This window comes from Rhinoraja longicauda, chromosome 9 (genome assembly GCF_053455715.1).
Source record: "Rhinoraja longicauda isolate Sanriku21f chromosome 9, sRhiLon1.1, whole genome shotgun sequence".
Lineage (NCBI taxonomy): Eukaryota > Metazoa > Chordata > Chondrichthyes > Rajiformes > Arhynchobatidae > Rhinoraja > Rhinoraja longicauda.
Window position 1 is genome coordinate 10,932,977 of NC_135961.1, and position 23,057 is coordinate 10,956,033.

A 23,057-nucleotide genomic window follows, 5' to 3' on the forward strand; every position below is an offset into this window, starting at 1 on the left:
TTATGATCAGTAAAGGCCACGAACGGGTGGCCTTCTAAAAAATACCGAAAGTGGCGGACAGCTAAATAGAGGGCCAGAAGCTCCCGGTCAAAGGCGCTATATTTCAGCTCAGCCTGATTAAGCTGTCGGCTGAAAAACGCCAAGGGCTGCCAACTGCCATCAACATGCTGTTCCAAGACCCCTCCCACCGCCACGGCTGACGCATCGACCGTCAGGGCCGTGGGGGCGAAGGTGCTCGGGTGGACGAGCATGGTGGCGTCTGCCAGAGCCATTTTAGCTGCCTCAAAGGCCGTCTCGGCCGCAGCGGACCACTCTAACTCGACAGGTTTGCCCGCGAGACATTGGAAGAGCGGACACATGTTCCGTGCTGCTGCCGGCACGAACCTGTGGTAGAAATTCACCATCCCTACAAACTCCTGCAACCCCTTTACCGTGGTGGGCCGCGGAAAGGCACGAACTGCCTCCACTTTTTCCAGCAAAGGAGTGGCACCGGCTGAGGTGATCCGGTGACCTCGGAAATCAATAGAGGAGAGACCAAATTGACACTTTGAGGGGTGAATGATTAGCCCGTGATCTTGAAGCCGCTGGAACACAGTCCGTAAATGGACCAGATGTTCTTGCTCCGAGCGACTGGCGACCAGGATATCATCCAAATAAATAAAAACAAAAGACAATTCCCGACCGACATGGTCCATAAGCCTCTGGAACGCCTGCGCCGCGTCTTTCAAACCGAAAGGCATACGCAACCATTCGAACAACCCGAACGGAGTGATTGTGGCAGTCTTTGGTATGTCTTCCGGATGCACAGGAATTTGGTGGTACCCCCACACCAAATCAATTTTGGAAAACACCGTAGCACCTTCCAGACTAGACGAGAAGTCCTGGATGTGCGTTATGGGGTAGCGGTCTGCAGTGGTGATGGCGTTAAGACGCCGGTAATCTCCACATGGTCTCCACCCCCCAGATGCTTTGGAGACCATATGCAACGGAGAGGCCCACGGGCTGTCGGAACGACGGACAATGCCCATTTGTTGCATCTTCTGAAATTCTTCACGCGCAACCATCAGTTTGTCCGGCGGCAATCTCCGGGCCTGAGCGAAAACGGGGGGCCCCTCGGTGGGAATATAATGGACAACGCCGTGCTTTGCAGATGGAGCGTCAAAACGCTGAATGAGCAGCTCCGGAAACTCAGCCAGGACCGCAGCATACGGGCTGGGCGGGGTGGGCAGGAACAACCATTCCTTTCCACCTGCAAATATTGCTCGATCCCCTGAGTTCTTCCATCAGGTCATTAGTTGCTCCAGATTGTAGCATCTGCAGTCTCTTGTGTCTTCAAATGTAAATAATGATGCAGTCAAGGAAGACAAAGGGACAAATGGTAGGAGTAACGTCGATAAACATACTGAGAGATTCTGATTGCAAACTACTTTAAGTATGTAGGTAGACACAAAAGGCTGGAGTAACTCAGCGGGACAGGCAGCATCTCTGGAGAGAAGGAATGGGTGAGGTTTCGGTCGAGACCCTTCTTCAGACCTTCTTAAGTATGTATCTCTAAATTGTAATTCCAAGAGTAACATGGCATCAAAGCATGAACCATAAACATTATAGACACTTGAAGTTAAAAGTTGAAATAATATTTTTAAAATACCAATATTGGAGTTTTACAATTTTAAACCCTGAAGTTTTTTTTTCATCAGACTGATCCCGTTGCGGAGTTAATAGTTCATTTATGGATGATCCTGTAAATTGACTGTCGTATAATCATCTCTAAGGTTTTGGATTTGAAGATTCGGGAAAAAAACCCCTCATATTTTAATTTATAATTGATAATCCATTCTGATTTGCTTTATCTTTAAGGCAGCCGAGATGAATATAGAAAAGAGAGAAATAACAGGTTATGTGAGACAAGAAGAATCTTGCTTACCAGAGAAAAAAATAATTGATAACATGAACCTGAAGAAAACCTTCTGAGATGTATCAAGTGCAGTAAGGTAAATAAAAATATCCTCATGTCCAGACTTTTCCTGTTAAAAGATTATGACAATGCTTTTAATGCTCAACTGAAATAAAACCTAGCAAAAACAATAATAGACAATAGGTGCAGGAGTAGGCCATTCGGCCCTTCAAGCCAGCACCACCATTCAATGTGATCATGGCTGATCATTCTCAATCAGTACCCCGTTCCTGCCTTCTCCCCATACCGCCTGACTCCGCTATCCTTAAGAACTCTATCTAGCTCTCTCTAGAATGCATTCAGAGAATTGGCCTCCACTGCCTTCTGAGGCAGAGAATTCCACAGATTTACAACTCTGACTGAAAAGGTTTTTCCTCATCTCCGTTCTAAATGACCTACCCCTTATTCTTAAACTGTGGCCCCTGGTTCTGGACTCCCCCAACATTGGAAACATGTTTCCTGCCTCTAACGTGTCCAACCCCTTAATAATCTCCTTAATAATCATATGTTTCGATAAGATCCCCTCTCATCCTTCTAAATTCCAGTGTATACAAGCCTAGCCGCCCCAGTCTTTCAACATATGACAGTCCCGCCATTCCGGGAATTAACCTAGTAAACCTACGCTGTCCTCGAATTTGGAGACCAAAACTACACACAGTACTCCAGGTGCGGTCTCACTAGGGCCCTGTACAACTGCAGAAGGACCTCTTTGCTCATATACTCAACTCCTCTTGTTATGAAGGCCAACATTCTATTGGCTTTCTTCACTGCCTGCTGTACCTGCATGCTTCCTTTCAGTGACTGATGCACTAGGACACCCAGATCTCCTTTTCCTAACTTGACACCATTCAGATAATAATCTGCCTTCCTATTCTTAACACCAAAGTGGATAACCTCACACTTATCCACATTAAACTGCATCTGCCATGCATCCGCCCACTCACTCAACCTGTCCAAGTCACCCTGCAACCTCATAGCCTGCAAATTTGCTAATGGTACTTTTAATCCCTTCATCCAAGTCATTAATGTATTTTGTAAATTTCTGCAGTCCCAGCACCGAGCCTTGCGGTATCCCACTAGTCACTGCCTGCCATTCTGAAAGGGACCCATTTATCCCCACTCTTTGCTTTCTGTCTGCCAACCAATTTTCTATCCATGTCAGTACCCTACCCCCAATACCATGTGCTCTAATTTTGCCCATTAATCTCCTATGTGGGACCTTGTCGAAGGCTTTCTGAAACTCAAGGTACACTACATCCACCGACTCTCCCCTGTCAATTTTCCTAGTTATATCCTCAAAAAATTCCAGAAGATTATTGAAGCATGATTTCCCCTTCGTAAATCCATGCTGACTCGGAACGATCCTGTTACTGCTATCCAAATGCTCCGCAATTTCATTTTTTATAATTGACTCCAGCATCTTCCCCACCATTGATGTCAGATTAACTGGTCTATAATTTCCCGTTTTCTCTCTCCCTCCCTTCTTAAAAAGCGGGATAACATTAGCTACCTTCCAATCCACAGGAACTGATCCTGAATCTATAGAACATTGGAAAATGATCACCAATGCATCCACGATTTCTAAAACCACCTCCTTAAGTACCCTGGGATGCAGACCATCAGGCCATGGGGATTTATCAGCCTTCAGTCCCATCAGTCTACCCAACACCATTTCCTGCCTAATGTGAATTTCCTTCAGTTCCTCCGTCACCCTAGGATCTCTGGCCACTAGAACATCTGGGAGATTGTTTGTATCTTCCTTTAGTGAAGACAGATCCAAAGTACCAGTTCAACTTGTCTGCCATTTCCTTGTTCCCCATAATAAATTCCCCTGCTTCTGTCTTCAAGGGACCCACATTTGCCTTGACTATTTTTTTCCTCTTCACATACCTAAAAAAGCTTTTACTATCCTCCTTTATATTATTGGCTAGCTTACCCTCGTACCTCATCTTTTCTCCCCATATTGCCTTTTTAGTTATCTTCTGTTGTTCTTTAAAAGAGTCCCAATCCTCTGGCTTCCCACTCTTCTTTGCTAAGTTATACTTCTTCTCTTTTATTTTTATGCTGTCCTTGACTTCCCTTGTCAGCCACGGGTGCCTCTTACTCCCCTTAGAATCTTTCCTCCTCTTTGGGATAAATTGATCCTGCAACTTCTGCATTATTCCCAGGTATACCTGCCATTGCTGTTCCACCGTCTTCCCTGCTAGGGGCTCCTTCCAGTCAAATCTGGCCAGCTCCTGCCTCATGCCTCTGTACTCCCCTTTGCTCTACTGTAATACTGACACTTCCGATTTTCCCTTCTCCCTCTCAATTTGTAGAGTAAAACGTATCATATTGTGATCACTGCCTCCTAATGGCTCTTTTACCTTGAGTTCCCTTATCAGATCAGGTTCATTACACAACACTAAATCCAGAATTGCCTTCTCCCTGGTAGGCTCCAGTACAAGCTGTTCTAAGAATCCATCTCGGAGGCACACCATGAACTCCCTTTCCTGGGGTCCAGTACCAACCTGATTTTCCCAGTCTACCTGCATGTTGAAATCTCCCATAACCACCGTAGCATTACATTTGCGACATGCCCATTTTAGCTCTCGATTCAACTTGAACCCTATGTCGAGGCTACTGTTTGGGGGCCTGTAGATAACTCCCATTAGGGTCTTTTTACCCTTACAATTCCTCATTTCTATCCATACTGATTCTACATCTCCTGATTCTATGTCACCCCTTGCAAAGGAGTGAATATCATTCCTTATCAACAGAGCAACCCCACCCCCTCTGCCCACCTGTCTGTCCTTTCTATACGTTGTGTACCCCTGAATATTCAGTTCCCAGCCCTGGTCCTCTTGTAGCCATGTCTCTGTAATTCCCACAACATCATACTTGCCAATGTCTCACTGAGCCTCAAGCTCATCCACGTTATTTTTTATACTTCGCGCAATTAAATACAACACTTTAACTTCGGTATTCACCTCCCCTCTCACACCGGTCGGTCATCATTGTCCCTGACCTTACTCTCTTATCCCATCTGGAACTTTCCTTCCCATTTATTCGAGAGTCCTTTGCAATTTCTCCTGTATTCGCTCTCCCTTTAACTCCATCTTCATATTCCCAATTTGTCAACCCTTCCCCCCCACTACTTAGTTTAAACCCACACGTGTAGCACTAGCAAACCTGCCTGCCAGTATGTTGGTCTCCCTACTGTTAAGGTGTAACCCGTCCCTTTTGTACAGGTCACCCCTACCCCAGAAGAGATCCCAGTGGTCTAGAAATCTAAATCCTTGCTCCCTGCACCAGCCCCTCAGCCATACATTCATATCCCCGATCTCTCTGTTCCTGCCCTCACCAGCACGAGGTACAGGTAGCAATCCAGGGATAGCCACCTTCGATTTCCTACTTCTCAGTCTTCTTCCTAACTCTCTAAACTCACGTCGCAGTATCTCCTTCCTCTCCCGTCGTTCATGCCCATGTGCACAACTACTTCCGGTTGATCGCCTTCCCTCGCTAGGATGTTCTGAAGCTGGTCAGTGATGTCTTGAACCCTGGCACCAAGGAGGCAACAGACCATCATCAAGTCCTGCCTGCCGCCACAGAATCTACTGTCCGTACATCGGACAATGGAGTCACCCACTACTATGGCTCTTCCTGTCTTCGGTCTCCCCGGTCGAGTCTCCTTGCCTGAGTTAGATCTGCCAACCTGTCCGCCACTTGGACTGGAAGCGTTTTCTGCCCCGACAGCTCCCAAGAGGGTGTACCTGTTTGCAATAGGCACAGCCACCAGGGTCTCCTGTAGTCTACGTTCACTCCCCTTTGAAACGGTCTCCCACCTTCGCTTGACCTGGACCCTTGGCATGACAGCCTCACAGTAGGTCCTGTCCAGGAAACTCTCGCATTCCCGGATGGCCCTGAGGTCATCCAGCTGCTTTTCCAACTCCACCACATGTCCATTCAGGATCTGCACCTGGACACAGTTCTTGCAGGTGTAGCTCCCAGAAGCTCCAGCTGAGTCCCTACCTTCTCACATCCTGCAGGAAACACACTGCACCAACTTATCTGCCATTACTCTAGTGTCAAAAAACAAATCAGGCCCAAAAACAAGTGTATCCTCCTCACCTCAGCCTCCTCGCAGAAGACTCGCACTTTTCTCACAGGGCACTTCCCTCGACAGGGCCGCACCCCTTGTGCAAGCCTTGTTTATATCAGTGGCTAAATTGACTAATTGACCAATTTACCAGACTTCTAATTTAATTGATCAGCCAATCCCTGCACTCACTCCTATCCTGCCTTCCTCTGACTAGCTGGGAGGTATGCGCTTCACTGAATGACTGCTAGCGTCCCTTTGGCGCTCTTTTTTAAACGGACTTTTACCTGCAATTCACACTTACTTACTTTCAGCCAACGGTCTAAGGAAGGTGATTGATCTGAGACATTAACTCCATTTCTCTCATCACAGCCTGACCTGCTGAGTCTTTCCAATATTTTCTAGTTCAGCTATTCAGCATGTGCAGTTTATTTTTGCTGTGAGAAACTAGAGAGAATACAGAAAACGAGAGAGGAAATAGACCATTCAATATCACAGCTGATCATTCAAATTCAATGTCCTGCTCCTGCTTTGATCTCTTTGGCCATATAAACTATACCTAACTGCTTCTTGAATAAATTTAATTATATGACTTATTTTTGTGGTGGACACTCTTCTGCTGAAGGAGTTTCCCCTCATCTTACATCAAGTCAAGTATTTCCATTCACAGTTCTTATGGCCCAGGGAAAGAAACTGTTTTTAAGTCGGTTTGTTCTGGTCCTTAGGCTCCTGTAGCGCCTCCCAGAGGGCAGGAGAGCAAACAGCTCATATCCCAGGTGTGTGTGTGTGTGTGTGTGGGGGGTGTTTCTGGCCCTGTTTAGACAACGCGAGCTGGAGATGTCCTTCAGAGAAGGTAGTGGACAGGTGATAATTTTCTCTGCTGTCTTAATAACCTTCTGGAGGACCTTCTGGTCTGCAGCTGAGCAGCCAGACTACCACACTATGGTGCAGTATGCCAGTACGCTCAAGCCCAATCACATAAGGACCGTATAAATTTACTCTGCCCAATCACATAAGGACCTTATAAATTTCAATGCTCCTTCTCATTCACCTAAACTCTGGCAAATATAAGCCTAATTATTTCAATCTCTTTTAATACCTGACATTCTGGGAAACAGTCTGATGAACTTTAAATGCATTCCCTCCAAATGCAAGAATATCTGTCTTTAGATAAGAAATCCAAAACTACACTCAATACTCAACTGCTTCTTAATTTTCGCCGACTGGCACCCAGTTCTTATTTCACCTCCCCTTTTCTTAAACTGTTGCCTGGCAGATAACAATAACAATCTGCCTTCTTGTTTTGCCACTCAAACTTCACGTTTATCTACATTATACCGCATCTGCATTGGCCACTAACTCATCTGTCCAAATTGCACTGGAGACCCTCCTCACATCTCACACCACCAAACTTAGTGCAATCTACAAACTTGGAAATGCTACATTCAATACTCACATCTAAATAAATAGTATGTATTGTGAACAGATCACAGATTCATAAGACAGGAGTAGAATTAGGTAATTCAGCCCTTCGAGTCTACTGCACCATTCAATCGTACAGTTCCTCCCAAGTCACTCCCTGGCACTTGTCTTGCGGGGTAGCGTTGCTGGTTAGAGAGGAGATTAAAGCAGTGGAAAGGAAGGACATTAGCTTGGAGGATGTGGAATTGATATGGGTAGAGCTGCGAAACACTAAGGGGCAGAAAACGCTAGTGGGAGTTGTGTGCAGGATAGTTTTTTTGCAGCAATACGTAGAGGTGCCTACCAGAGAAGGGGCAGTGTTGGACTTCCTGTTAGGAAATGAGATGGGTCAGGTGACGGAGGTATGTGTTGAGGAGCACTTTGGGTCTAGTGATCATAATGCCATTTAGACAATAGACAATAGACAATAGACAATAGGTGCAGGAGTAGGCCATTCAGCCCTTCGAGCCAGCACCGCCATTCAATGCGATCATGGCTGATCACTCTCAATCAGTACCCCGTTCCTGCCTTCTCCCCATACCCCCTCACTCCGCTATCCTTAAGAGCTCTATCCAGCTCTCTCTTGAAAGCATCCAACGAACTGGCCTCCACTGCCTTCTGAGGCAGAGAATTCCACACCTTCACCACCCTCTGACTGAAAAAGTTCTTCCTCATCTCCGTTCTAAATGGCCTACCCCTTATTCTCAAACTGTGGCCCCTTGTTCTGGACTCCCCCAACATTGGGAACATGTTATCTGCCTCTAATGTGTCCAATCCCCTAATTATCTTATATGTTTCAATAAGATCCCCCCTCATCCTTCTAAATTCCAGTGTATACAAGCCCAATCGCTCCAGCCTTTCAACATACGACAGTCCCGCCATTCCGGGAATTAACCTAGTGAACCTACGCTGCACGCCCTCCATAGCAAGAATATCCTTCCTCAAATTTGGAGACCAAAACTGCACACAGTACTCCAGGTGCGGTCTCACCAGGGCCCGGTACAACTGTAGAAGGACCTCTTTGCTCCTATACTCAACTCCTCTTGTTACGAAGGCCAACATTCCATTGGCTTTCTTCACTGCCTGCTGAACCTGCACGCTTCCTTTCATTGACTGATGCACTAGGCACCCAGATCTCGTTGAACTCCCCCTCCTCCTAACTTGACACCATTCAGATAATAATCTGCCTTTCTATTCTTACTTCCAAAGTGAATAACCTCACACTTACCTACATTAAACTGCATCTGCCATGTATCCGCCCACTCACACAACCTGTCCAAGTCACCCTGCAGCCTTATTGCATCTTCCTCACAATTCACACTACCCCCCAACTTAGTATCATCTGCAAATTTGCTAATGGTACTTTTAATCCCTTCGTCTAAGTCATTAATGTATATCGTAAATAGCTGGGGTCCCAGCACCGAACCTTGCGGTACCCCACTGGTCACTGCCTGCCATTCCGAAAGGGACCCATTTATCCCCACTCTTTGCTTTCTGTCTGTCAACCAATTTTCTATCCATGTCAGTACCCCATGTCAGTTTCAATATCATTATGGAGAAGGTCAAATCTGGACCAAGGGTTGAGATTTTGGATTGGAGAAAGGCTAATTTTGAGGAGATGAGAAAGGATTTAAAAGGAGTGAAATGGAAATTGTTGTTTTATGAAAAGGATATAATAGAGAAATGGAGGATATTTAAAGGTGAAATTTTGAGAGTACAGAGTCTTTATGTCCCTGTTCGGTGGAAAGGAAAGAATAATAATTTGAAAGAGCCGTGGTTTTCCAGGGAAATTGGACACTTGGTTCGGAAAAAGAGGGAGATATACAATAAATATAAGCGGCAGGGAGTAAATGAGGTTCTTGAGGAATATAAAGAATGTAAAAGGAATCTTAAAACGGAAATTAGAAAAGCGAAAAAAAGATATGAGGCTGCTTTGGCAAGTAATGTAAAAGTAAACCCCAAGGGGTTCTACAGATATGTCAATAGCAAAAGGATAGTGAGGGATAAAATTGGTCCATTAGAGAGTCAGAGTGGACAGCTATGTGCTGAGCCGGAATAAATGGGGGAGATATTAAATAATTTCTTTTCTTCGGTATTTACCAAGGAGAAGGATATTGAATTATGTGAGGTAAGCGAAACAAGTAGAGTAGTGATGGAAATTAGGAGGATTAAAGAAGAGGAGGTACGGACACTTTTGAAGAATATAAAAGTGGATAAGTCTCCAGGTCCTGATAGGATATTCCCTAGGACATTGAGGGAAGTTAGTGCAGAAATAGCAGGGGCTATGACGGAAATATTTCAAACGTCATTAGAAACAGGGATGGTGCCGGAAGATTGGCGCATTGCGCATGTTGTGCCTTTGTTTAAAAAAGGTTCTAAAAGTAAACCTAGCAATTATAGACCTATTAGTATGACATCTGTGGTGGGAAAATTAATGGAAAAGATACTTAGGGACAATATATATAATTATTTGGATAATCAAGGCCTGATTAGAAACAGTCAACATGGATTTGTGCCTGGAAGGTCATGTTTGACTAATCTTCTTGAATTTTTTGAAGAGGTTACCAGGGAAATTGATAAGGGCAAGGCTATGGATGTTGTCTATATGGACTTCAGTAAGGCATTTGACAAGGTTCCACATGGAAGGTTGATTAAGAAGGTTAAATCGTTGGGTATTAATAGTGAGGTTGCAAGATGGATTCAACAATGGCTGAATGGGAGATACCAGAGGGTAACGGTTGACAATTGTATGTCAGGTTGGAGGCCAGTGTCTAGTGGAGTGCCCCAAGGATCTGTGTTGGGTCCACTGTTGTTTGTCATTTACATTAATGATCTGGATGATGGTGTGGCAAATTGGATTAGTAAATATGCAGATGATACTAAGATAGGTGGAGTAGTTGATAGTGAGGTAGATTTTCAAAGTCTACAGAGAGACTTGGGCCTTTTGGAAGGGTGGGCTGAAAGATGGCAGATGGAGTTTAATACTGATAAGTGTGAGGTGCTGCATTTTGGTAGGACAAATCAAAATAGGACGTACAGGGTAAATGGTAGGGAATTGAGGAATGCAGTGGAACAGAGGGATCTGGGAATAACTGTGCATTGTTCCCTGAAGGTGGAATCTCATGTGGATAGGGTGGTGAAGAAGGCGTTTGGTATGCTTGCCTTTATAAATCAGAGCATCGAGTATAGAAGTTGGGATGTAATGTTGAAATTGTACAGGGCATTGGTGAGGCCGAATCTGGAGTATGGTGTGCAGTTCTGGTCGCCAAATTATAGGAAGGATGTCGACAAAATGGAGAGGGTACAGAGGAGATTTACTAGAATGTTGCCTGGGTTTCAGCACTTAGGCTACAGAGAGAGGTTGAACAGGTTGGGTCTTTATTCTTTGGAGCGTAGAAGGTTGAGGGGGGACTTGATAGAGGTTTTTAAAATTTTGAGAGGGACGGATAGAGTTGACGTGGGTAGGCTTTTCCCTTTGAGAGTGGGGAAGATTCCAACAAGGGGACATAGCTTCAGAATTGAGGGACAAAGGTTTAGGGGTAACATGTGGGGGAACTTCTTTACTCAGAGGGTTGTGGCTGTATGGAATGGGCTTCCGGTGGAAGTGGTGGAGGCTGGCTCGATTTTATTATTTAAGAGTAAATTGGATAGGTACATGGATAGGAGGGGATTGGAGGGTTATGGTCTGAGTGCAGGTAGATGAGACTAGGTCAGGGAGAATGGTCGGCGTGGACTGGTAGGGCCGGACAGGCCTGTTTCCATGCTGTAGTTGTTATATGTTAACAGCAGTAGTGAGGTTGGGGATGGCATCAAACAGGAAATTAGAAATGCATGCACTAAAGGTGCAGCAGTTATAATGGGTGACTTCAATCTACATATAGATTGGGTGAACCAAATTGGCAGGGGTGCTGAGGAAGAGGATTTCTTGGAATGTTTGCGAGATGGTTTTCTAAACCAACATGTCGAGTAACCAACGAGAGAGCAGGCCATTCTAGACTGGGTATTGAGTAATGAGGAAGGGTTAGTTAGCAGTCTTGTTGTGCGAGGTCCCTTGGGCAAAAGTGACCATAATATGGTGGAGGTCTTCATTAGGATGGAGAGTGACAAAGTCAATTTAGAAACAAGTGTTCTGAACTTAAAGAAAGGTAACTTTGAGGGTATGAGACGTGAATTGTCCAAGATAGACTGGCAATTTATACTTAAAGGGTTGACGGTGGACATGCAATGGAAGGCATTTAAAGATTGCATGGATGAACTACAACAATTGTTCATCCCAGTTTGGCCAACAGAACAAACCAGGAAAGGTAGTGCATCCGTGGCTAACAAGGGAAATCAAGGATAGTATTAAAACAAAAGATGAAGCATATAAATTAGCCAGAAAAAGTATCATACCAGAGGACTGGGAGAAATTCAGAATCCAGCAGAGGAGGACAAAGGGCTTAATTAGGAAAGGGAAAATAGATTATGAGAGAAAACTGGCAGGGAACATAAAAACTGACTGCAAAAGCTTTTATAGATATGTGAAGAGAAAAAGACTAGTTAAGACAAATGTAGGTCCCTTGCAGTCAGAAACAGGTGAATTGATCATAGGGAACAAGGAGATGGCAGACCAATTGAACAACTACTTTGGTTCTGTCTTCACTAGGGAAGACATAATCAATCTGCCGGAAATAGCAGGGGACCAGGGGTCTAACGAGATGGAGGAACTGAGGGTAATCCAGGTTAGTCGGGAAGTGGTGTTAGGTAAATTAAATGGATTAAAGGCCGATAAATCCCCAGGGCCAGATAGGCTGCATCCCAGAGTGCTTAAGGAAGTAGCCTCAGAAATAGTGGATGGATTAGTGATAATTTTTCAAAACTCTTTAGATTCTGGAGTAGTTCCTGAGGATTGAAGGGTAGCTAATGTAACCCCACTTTTTAAAAAGGGAGGGAGAGAGAAAACGGGGAATTATAGACTAGTTAGCCTAGCATCGGTAGTGGGGAAAATGCTAGAGTCAGTTATTAAAGATGTGATAGCATCACATTTGGAAAGTGGTGAAATCATCGGACAGTCAGCATGGATTTATGAAAGGCAAATCATGCCTGACGAATCTTGTAGAATTTTTCGAGGATGTAACTAGTAGAGTGGATAAGGGAGAACCAGTCGATGTGTTATATCTGGACTTTCAGAAGGCCTTCGACAAGGTCCCACATAGGAGATTGGGGTACAAACTTAAAGCACACAGTATTGGGGGTTCAGTGTTGAGGTGGATATAGAATTGGTTGGCGGATAGGAAGCAAAGAGTAGGAATAAACGGGTCCTTTTCGGAATGGCAGGCAGTGACTAGTGGGATACCGCAATATCTCTAAGTTTGCGGATGACACGAAGCTGGGTGGCAGTGTTAGCTGCGAGGAGGATGCTAGGAGGCTGCAGAGTGACTTGGATAGATTAGGAGAGTGGGCAAATGCATGGCAGATGCAATATAATGTGGATAAATGTGAGGTTATCCACTTTGGCGGCAAGAACAGGAAAGCAGAGTATTACCTGAATGGTGGCCAATTAGGAAAAAGGGAGATGCAACGTGACCTGGGTGTCATGGTGCACCAGTCATTGAAAGCAAGCGTGCAGGTGCAGCAGGCAGTGAAGAAAGCGAATGGTATGTTAGCATTCATAGCATGAGGATTTGAGTATAGGAGCAGGGAGGTTCTGCTGCAGTTGTACAGGGCCTTAGTGAGACCGCACCTGGAGTATTGTGTACAGTTTTGGTCTCCTAATCTGAGGAAAGACATTCTAGCCTTAGAGGGAGTGCAGAGAAGGTTCACCAGATTGATCCCTGGGATGGCAGGACTTTCATATGAAGGAAGACTGGATAGACTAGGCTTATACTCGCTGGAATTTAGAAGACTGAGGGGGGATCTTATTGAAACATATAAAATTCTTAAGGGGTTGGAGAGGCTAGATGCGGGAAGATTGTTCCCGATGTTGGGGAAATCCAGAACCAGGGGTCACAGCTTAAGGATAAGGGGGAAGTCTTTTAGGACCGAGATGAGAAAACATTTCTTCACACAGAGTGGTGAGTTTGTGGAATTCTCTGCCACAGAAGGTAGTTGAGGCCAGTTCATTGGCTATATTTAAGAGGGAGTTAGATGTGGCCCTTGTGGCTAAAGGGATCAGGGGGTATGGAGAGAAGGCAGGTACAGGTTACTGAGCTGGATGATCAGCCATGATCATATTGAATGACAGGCTCGAAAGGCCGAATGGCCTACTCCTGCACCTATTTTCTATGTTTCTATGTTTCTATGTCTGTCAACCAGTTTTCTCTGTGTAATACATCACCCCTAATCTGATGTATATTACAGTTTTGCATGCTAGTTTCTGATATGAAACCTTGTCAAAAGTCTTCTGAAAGTCCAAACACATCAGATTCATTTTTTCCATTCCATTCTATTAGCTGGATCTTCAAAAAATTCCAGTAAATTTGTCTAGCATGATTTCTCTCTTGTAAACCCATATTGATTTAGAACAATCCTGTTATTCTTTTCCAGAACCAGTTAATAATGGTCTTGAGCACTATCCAACTACTGGTTTTAGGATAACAGGATTATAATACCCTGTTTTTATTTCCCTCCTTTTTAAATGAGATGACATTAGTTATCTTCATCTAAACGCTGTATTAATTCGGCTTTGGATCACTAAGTCATGAGGCTTGTTACACATTAAAAAAACCCACTGGATACAAAAAGGCTTCAGGAGGATATGGACACACTAAGTGAGCAGGAACAGGGTAAATGGAATATAATGTGGAAAATGTGAGATCATCACATTGTGGAGGAAAAACAGAGTACTTTAGAAATGCTGATAAATTGGGAAATGTTGTTTGTCATTCCATTGAGTCAACCTATAATTTAATGAGATTGTGGTGATTTTGTGGACCATTGTAGTCCAATCCCTTTGGCAATCTTACAGGACTTGATCTCTGCTTTATGTGCCCAGCAGCCAGGGAGATGATTGTCGCTTTTAAGAGCATATCAACTGTAAATTTAGGCTGTTTCAGAACCATGTATCCCACAAACATACCCAAATGGAACTTTTTTATAATTCAGTATGGTCTACTGAATTACGAATTTTAAGTGTTAGTGGGAAACATGAAGCAGTTTTGGTCAATTCAAGGTGCAGATGGGTATTTATGTGCCAAGTTAGAAGGGCAGTAATAGTGGCTTTAACCATGTTTTCTCTATCAGGACCAGGTCACTTTGGCATTAAGGGTTATTTTTACAAAAATAAGTAACCATGGGAACCTAAGAGTGTGAAAAATGTGGTGTCACATGGTAATAAGACACAGGAGGCCTTGTTTTTGTTGCCAGGGCAACCACGGGTTGTACGGTTCTTCTGCAGAGAAATGCCCCCTCCTACTGGCCAGGCAGGAAAGCACACCACAATGTTCAGGAAGAATCTGCAAATATCTGCAGAAACAGACATAAGTGATTTGGAAATAGTCAAAAGGCGGGAAGGTAGTTAGGTGCAGTGCTCTTGTAGCGGTATTCTGAATGCACTGGGATTATTAAGGCTGCATGCTCAATGGCCTCTATTAGACATTTGGTGGTGACGGAGAAACAGCCCTATTTTTAAGAACACTATCATTTAAATGGCTAAGATTTAGAGATGTGCATTAATCCGGCTATGAATTACTTAAACACAAGGCACGTTACACATAGATAGATGTTTACCAGGACACAGTTGCCCACTGCTTTGGGGAAGCACCAAGGACCTTCGAAGGTCATGATTTGTAACGATACATGTGAGAATCAACTGCTTTTGATCATGTAAAACGATATGCACTGTCCATTACTGGACAGGACCGACCGTGGAATCTTCACTTGGCTAGGAAATAGCTCTCGATAGACTTTTAATATCAACCTCTTCAGTGATTCGTATTGTGTTGGCATAAGGCCCAAGTCCAACCTGCCACAATGCCAGGTTTAACGTTTGCTAGCCTTGTTTGGTGCCCGAAGCAACTAAAGTAGGGGTAGAGGAAGAACTAGTAAATTGGAAGAAAATAAAATGCTGGTGAAGGTTCACCACAGTAACATTCACTTATGCAAAGGAGCTGAACAATGTCATAAAGCTCTCACATTCCTCCAATAGTAAAAGCAGCAATGGTAGTTAATACAAAGAAGCTGGACAATGTAATAAAGCTCCTTCGATATTACATGCTTCGTTCCGAATCTCATCTCCATGTTAATTCATCTTCATAAACCTCCATGAAAGGATGAACCTTTAAATTGGGTTAAGGAGCAGCAGAAATACCCACCAGCGTGTAAGACCAGTCTGGACACTGATATTTTCCTTGTGTATTCTGACCGAGAGCATTGAGGCTCTTAAGGTCACTCCAAAGACGTACAGGTATGTAGGTTAATTGGCTGGGTAAATGTAAAAATTGTCCCTAGTGGGTGTAGGATAGTGTTAATGTACGGGGATCACTGGGCGGAACGGACTTGGTGGGCCGAAAAGGCCTGTTTCCGGCTGTATATATATGATATGATATGATATGATAAGTGATAGGAGCAGAATAAGGCCATTTGGCCCAACAAGTCTACTCCGCCTTTCAATTATGGCTGATCTATCTCTTCCTCCAAACCCCATTCCCCTGCCTTCTCCTCATAACCCCTGACACACGTACTAATCAAGAATCTATCTATCTCTGCCTTAAAATTATTCATTGACTTGGCCTCCACAGCCTTCTGTGGCAACAAATTCCACAGATTCACCACCCTCTGACTAAAGAAATTTCTCACCTCCTTCCTAAAAGAATATCCTTTAATTCTGAAACTATGAGCTGGTTTACACATAGATAAACACATTTCCCACTAGTGGAGACACCCTCTCCACATCCACTCTATCCAAGACTTTCACTATTCTGTACGTTCCAATGAGGTCCCCCCTCATTTTTCTAAACTCCAGCGAGTACAGGCCCAGTGTCATCAAATGCTCATTATATGTTAAGCTACTCATTCCTGGGATCATTCTTGTAAGCCTTCTCTGGACCCTCTCTAGAGCCAGCACATCCTTTTGATATAGAGCCTCAGTGTTACATCCCTGTTTTTATACTCTAGCCTTCTTGAAATAAATGATAGCATTGCGTTTGGTTTCTTTACTATCGATTCGATCTGTAGATGAACTTTTTGGGAATCCTGCACCAGCACTCCAAAGTCCCTTTTCACCTCCGATTTGCACCTTGTGCTTCTGGTCGTGGGATTGGTGCAGGATTTAGCAGGTGATGGATTCAGGTCAATTGCATATGCATTGACTCTCATTCCAATGGAAGAACTTGTGGGTAGATTTTTGAAGGAGGTTTGAGCCATTGTCATTGGTATCACAATATTATACAAATATCTTCTGAGTTGAGTGTTTAGATTATTGTCACATGTATAGGTACAGTGACAAGCTTTTGTTGCCTGCTAACCAGTCAGCAGAAAGACAATACATGGTTACAATCGAGCCATCCACTGTGTACAGATACATGATAAAGGGAATAACGTGAATAATGTTAAATGCAAGATAAAGTCCAGTAAAGTCCGAGCAAAGGTAGTCTCCAATGAGGTAGATATCTCCCCCGATACCTCCCCTTCTCAACTCCGTCCAAGGACACCAACAGTCTTTTCAGGTGAGGCAAAGGTTCACTTGCACCTCCTCCAACCTCATCTACTATACCCACTGTTCCAATTGTGAACTCTTATATATCGGCGAGACCAAGCATAGGCTCGGCGGTCATTTCGCTGAACACCTCCGCTCAGTCCGCCTAAACCTATCTGATCTCCCGGTTGCTAAACACTTTAACTCCCCCTCCCATTCCCACACTGACCTTTCTGTCCTCGGCCTCCTCCATTGTCAGAGTGAGGCCCAACACAAATTGGAGGAACAGCACCTCATATTTCGCTTGGGTAGCTTACACCCCAGCAATATGATTATTGACTTCTCTAACTTCAAGTTTTCCCTCTCACCATCCCTCCCTCTTCCCAGTTCTTCGACCAGTTTTACTGTCTCCGACTACATTTTATCTGTTTCCTTTGTCGTTACCTGCTCCCAACTAACAATGAGCTATTATACGTTTACCTTGATCTCCATTCCCTTTATCCCGTTTTCACACTTTACACTTCCTTATCTATTTCCTTCCCTCTCCCCTGACATCAGTCTGAAGAAGGGTCTCGACCCGAAACGTCACCCGCTCCTTCTCTGCAGAGAAGCTGCCTGCCTGCTCGGACTTTACTGGACTTTATCTTGCTGAGTTACTCCAGCATTTTGTGTCTGTCTATGAGGTAGATAGTAGCTCAGGACTGCTCTCTCGTTGTTGGTAGGATGGTTCTGTCCCTGTCAGAAACTGTCCCTGAATCTGGTGGTGTGTGTTTTCACACTTCTATACCTTTTGCCCGACCTGTCTTTGATTATGGTGGTGGTCTTGCTGAGGCAACATGAGGTGTAAATGGAGTCAATTTACAAACCAGACAAAACAGATGATAAACTGATGTGCAGTTGTTAGTTTCAGTCAAGCCATTTAACTATTGGATTTTGCTTTGTAAAATAAGAAAAGTTATGCTGAATTAGAATGACTAGTTGTTCAGTGTAGCTACACAAATCTGAGGCAACAAAAGGATTAACATGGATTACTGATTGGAAAATCATACAATGGATTGATTGGCAACTCAGTAGTTTCACCTCAAAAAATAAAATATTGAAGGAACTCAGCAGGTCAAGCAACACCTATGGTGGGAATGTATAGAGGATGTGTAGGAAGGAACTGCAGATGCTGGGAGGGAGGGGAGGCACAAAAACCTGTCGTAACCCAATGGGTCAGACACCATCTCTGGAGAAAAGGAATGGTGACGTTTCGGGTCGAGACCCTTCTTCAGACTGAAAGTCACTACAGCTTTTTTTGGCTATGTACCGAGGATGTTTTGGGTTGAACTATTCATCAACCTGAACAAGGATCCAGACCCAAAATATTGTCTGACCAATCCCTCACAAATGCTGCCTGACCCACTGAGTTTGTCCAGCACCTTGTGTTTTGCCCATGATTCCAACATCTGCAGTTTCTTATGACTTTGGTCTCACCTCAAGCCTCTCTAAGTCATCAATGGAATCTTAAACCATTTATGGATGGACTGAAGGGGATGAGGATGTTCATTTCTGATAATAGTGTGCTGTTTCCTTTTCCAAGCTGGTTTCGGACAACAATCTACATGTCAAGAGTGCTTTATTGTCATACTAGACCAAGTGGACCCGTTGGGCCCAAACCACTCCTGCATTGGTGCAGCACCCTCTCCCCCCCCCCCCACTCCCTCCCTCCCTCGCCCCCCTCCCCCCTCCGTCACCCCCCTCTCCCCCAGGGATGCCTCCTGCATTGGTGCACCCTCTCCTCCCCCACTCCCTCCTCCCCCCACCCTCTCCCCCTCCCTCCCCACCCCCCTCCCTCGCCTCCCCTCTCGCCTCCGCTCCCCCCTCCCCCAAACCCTCCCTTTCCCCTTCCCTCCCAGGAGGGCCAGCAGGAGCGGTGAGGGGGAGAGGGGAGGAGAGCCGCATGAAGCGAGGCACGGAGCAGGGGCGCCAAGCCTGGAGGAACGAGGAGCACAGGAACGGGGAGAGGTGTCGGGAAACTTGGAGTGCCGGGAGGGAGCCAGAGACACGCTGAAGGGAGAAGACGGGGGAAGCCGAACTGCAGCAAAGTGCAGACGCAACATTCAACTGCAACACCCTCTCAAATTAGGACTGACGAATTGTTCCACAACAGAAGTCGTTTCAAACATAAAATAGAAGAAAAAGACGAAGCAAATATCCGAACTCTTCAATGGCAGCCATAGTGGGTGCTTACCTGAAGTTCTCCGTTTGCACTCCAGAAAGCATCGCCTGGCAACAGTACGGGTCAGGGGTCGTGACCTCCCCTGCCGTGCAATCCCCCTCTTGCACGCCGCACGGAATGTGTTAAGAGCTTGCTGCGGGCAGGATAAAATCTCGTAGTGGGCTGGGTGTGGCCCGCGGGCCATAGTTTGGAGACCCCTGGACTAGACCAAGTGGACCCGTTGGGCCCATTCCTCGTCGGGTTCCCATCATGATATGGGAAAATCGTGTTTGTTCTTTAAAATAAATGGCATTTTCATAAAAATAAAATAAATCTTATCTGGAATGTTTTTGCCTTTTATGGCTAAAATCCTCTCTTGGAGATCCTCGAGACAGTGCCCCCATTCAGCAGCAGGTTTCACATTCTACACCAGAAAGTGTAGACTGGGTATTGAGACATATCTCTACTGTTAGTTGTACCTGATCATCTTGCCCCTTTCTTCATAGTATTTATTCCATATTGACTCAGCTATTAATTTCTCTTTGTTTTTGTCTTACTGACATCCCTTTCCTAATCACTTTTGGTGTATTAATGACTGTTTTGAAAATGCTTCCTGCAATCACAAGAAATATGAAGTTTCATCACTTTGCTTTGAATTTCTAACAAGGTTTTCCTTTCACGTGGTCCATCTATGATTCTTCTCTTCCTTTTCTTGAATTCTGTTCCCATTTCAGGACGGGGGTCGGAGGGGCAGGAAGGGCGGGGGGGAGCGCGGGCTGCGTTCAAATTACCCGCCGCGAGCGGCTGCCCGGAGACCAGGTTGTTGTTGCGCTGGCAGCCAATAGAAATGCACAAACCGGCGGCGGCGGCCAATCGGAGAGGAGCGCGGAAGAAGGCCGGCGTTCAAAGCGCGGCTCGTGCGCCGGGAACCGTTGCTGGAGCGGTTATAGTGGCGCACCCGGAATTACAGTGGCTCACCCAGTGTTGCTGCCCGGTTTACAGCGGCTCACCCAGTGTTGCTGCCCGGTTTACAGCGGCTTACCCAGTGCTGCCGCCCGGTTACAGCGGCTCACCCAGTGCTGCTGCCTGAGAGGTTACAGCGGCTCACCCCGAGTTACTGAAGTGGTTACAGTGACCCAGTACTACTGCTCGCAGTGACGTCTATTCATTCGCCTTCTGCCCGGAATGGTAACAGACGTTCATCCAGTACTTCTGCTCAGAATAGTCTAGTGGCATCGTCTATTCACCCAGTGTTGCTGCATGGAGTGGTAACCGCTGTTCAATTAGTGCTATTGTTCGGAGTGGTAACCGCTGTTCACCCAGTGTTGCTGCACGGGGTAGCCCAGTGCAGTGTGGCAGCAGCCGCTGCCCGCAGTGCCAGTGGTCTTGGCTGAACAAGAAATGCCGTCTCGCCTGGAAGACTACGAGCTGTTGGAGAGCATCGGCTCCGGCTCCTACGGCAGATGCCAGAAAATCCGGAGGAAGTCTGACTGTAAGGTGAGTATCCGTCTCTGACTTGGGGTGTCCCATCAATGTGTGTCTCTGCTCTGGGGAGTCGGAGTGCAATGGGGATATAACTCTTCTGTTACCGCCTCTGCCTGGCCCAACTTAACATCGCATCACCAGTTCCTCTCTGACGCGTCGCGTGTTACCCAGGCAAGAGCAACCTACCAACATGTTTTCCAGTCAATCAACAGGTGTTGAAATGTACAAAAAGGAGAAAGATTAATAATAGGAGGAAGAAGGGTCTCGACCCGAAACGTCACCCATTCCTTCTCTCCTGAGATGCCTGACCTGCTGAGTTACTCCAGCATTTTGTGAATAAATAACTGCGATTTGTGCCAGCATCTGCAGTTATTTTCTTACAATAATAGGAGGAAGGTTATTGAGCAGGTTTTTCTTCGAGCGAGAGAGCAGGATTAAAAAATGTACTGATAATGTGGACGTGGAGGTGGTGACACTTGTGGCATGAATAAAACAGGATTGTAAATACGACATCACGAATAAATAATGTTTGATTTAGGGTAAATTAGTTACCGTGGATGTCGTACGTGGATTTCTCACCCACGGTAAGAAATTGACTCAATTTACATATGAAAGGAGGGTCTTGATAACTACGAATACGTGTTGTTGACGCCCAGAGCCAGGAATGTAACGGGGCTTTTATTCAGTTCTAAACGTGCAGGGTGGAAGAGTATGAATGTTAGATTCATTGATACTCCGCCGTGGGTGATTAAATTCCATCAAATATGACCATGACCATTTTTGGTGAACTGGTCGCCATTTGAAATCTTTATTTTGATCTCCCATTGTCATTTGTATATTAATGGCGCCATATTGTTTCTTTATGTTGAATTGAATGATTCGTCTATTGTGTCCCTGTAAATGGCTGTTCACAGCCACTTAGTACAATTCCCACGTCTTTGTGGTTCACTGAACGCTTTATTTTGATCTCATCAACGTGTGGCGGCTCTCTGAGGTGGGGCCTCATTATGTTTCTAGTACATTTGCCCTACCGTCCTGGAAGAACTCATAAGGTCATGTGATCGGAACAAATTAGGCCGTTCGGCCCATCAAATCTTCTCCGCTATTCAATCATGGCTGATCTCTCTCTCCTAACCCCATTCTCCTGCCTTTCCCCTATACCCCCTGACACCAATCAAGAATCTATCTAACTCTGCCTTAAAAACATCCATTGACGGTCTCCGCAGCCTTCTCTGGCAAATAATTCCACAGATTCACCACTCTGACTAAAGAAATTTCTCCTCATCTCCTTCCTGTAAGAAACATTGACCATAAGTCGTTTAACTTCATAAAAAGCACTTTATTATAATTACATACAGAGACCAAGGCATAAGCCTCTGTATGGTTTCACATGAAGTTCCAAGTGAAATCTAATCAGTTGGCATAGTGGAAGACCCGGCATGGATCAGCGATCGGGTCGGAAAAAGGAAAACCAGATATGGATCAAATCAGCAATAGCGATTGATCGACACTTCCTAAAGGAACGTCTTTTAATTCTGAGGTTAATGACCTCTAGTCTTAACTCTCCCACTAGTAGTGTAGGAAAATAACTGCAGATGCTGGTACAAATCGAAGGTATCACAAAATGCTGGAGTAACTCAGCAGGTCAGGCAACATCTAGGAGAGAGGGAATGGGTGACGTTTCTGGTCGAGGCCCTTCCTCAAATTGACGAAGTCTCTCCCACTAGTAGACATTCTATCTGTCTAACCCACTCTATCCAAGCCTTTCACTATTTGGTAAGTTTTAATGAAATCCCCCTTCATCCTTATACTCCAGTGAGTACAGGCCCAGTGCTGACAAATGCTCATCATAGGTTACTCATTCCTGGGATCATTCTTGTAAACCTCCTCTGGACCCTCTCCAGAGTCAGCAATTGCTCACAATATTCCAAATGTGGCCTGACCAGCATCTTACAGAGCCTCAACATTACATCCCTGTTTTTGTATACAAGCCCTCTTGAAATAAATGCTAAAATTTAGTTTGCTTTCTTTACTACTGATTCGTCTTGCAGATTAACTTTTTGGGAATCCTGCACCTGCACTCCGTTTGTACCTCCGATTTCAGGATTCTCACCCCATTTAGAAAATAGTCTACTGATAGTAGTTATTCCTACTACCAAAATTCATGACTGCACACTTTGCTACATTATATTCCATCTGCCTTGTCTCTGACCTCTCTCCCAACTTGTCCAAGTCCTTCTACAATGTCCCTGCTTTCTCTTCACTA

General features: G+C 45.0%; 1 protein-coding gene across 2 annotated transcripts in view; it reads left to right on the plus strand.

Annotated features, from left to right (window-relative positions):
• The window catches only part of nek2 (NIMA-related kinase 2), a 52,230-nt gene that overhangs the window by 7,057 nt on the left and 22,116 nt on the right, over positions 1–23,057 (plus strand). Inside the window, exon 1 of one of the 2 annotated variants that reach the window (XM_078405778.1) lies at positions 20,505–20,803. The exons of the other annotated variant lie outside the window; for it this stretch is intronic. Coding sequence (XP_078261904.1) covers positions 20,708–20,803 — 96 coding nt within the window. The 5' untranslated portion in view covers positions 20,505–20,707. Of the gene's footprint in view, positions 1–20,504; positions 20,804–23,057 lie in introns of those variants that run through there. 2 annotated transcript variants of the gene reach the window in all.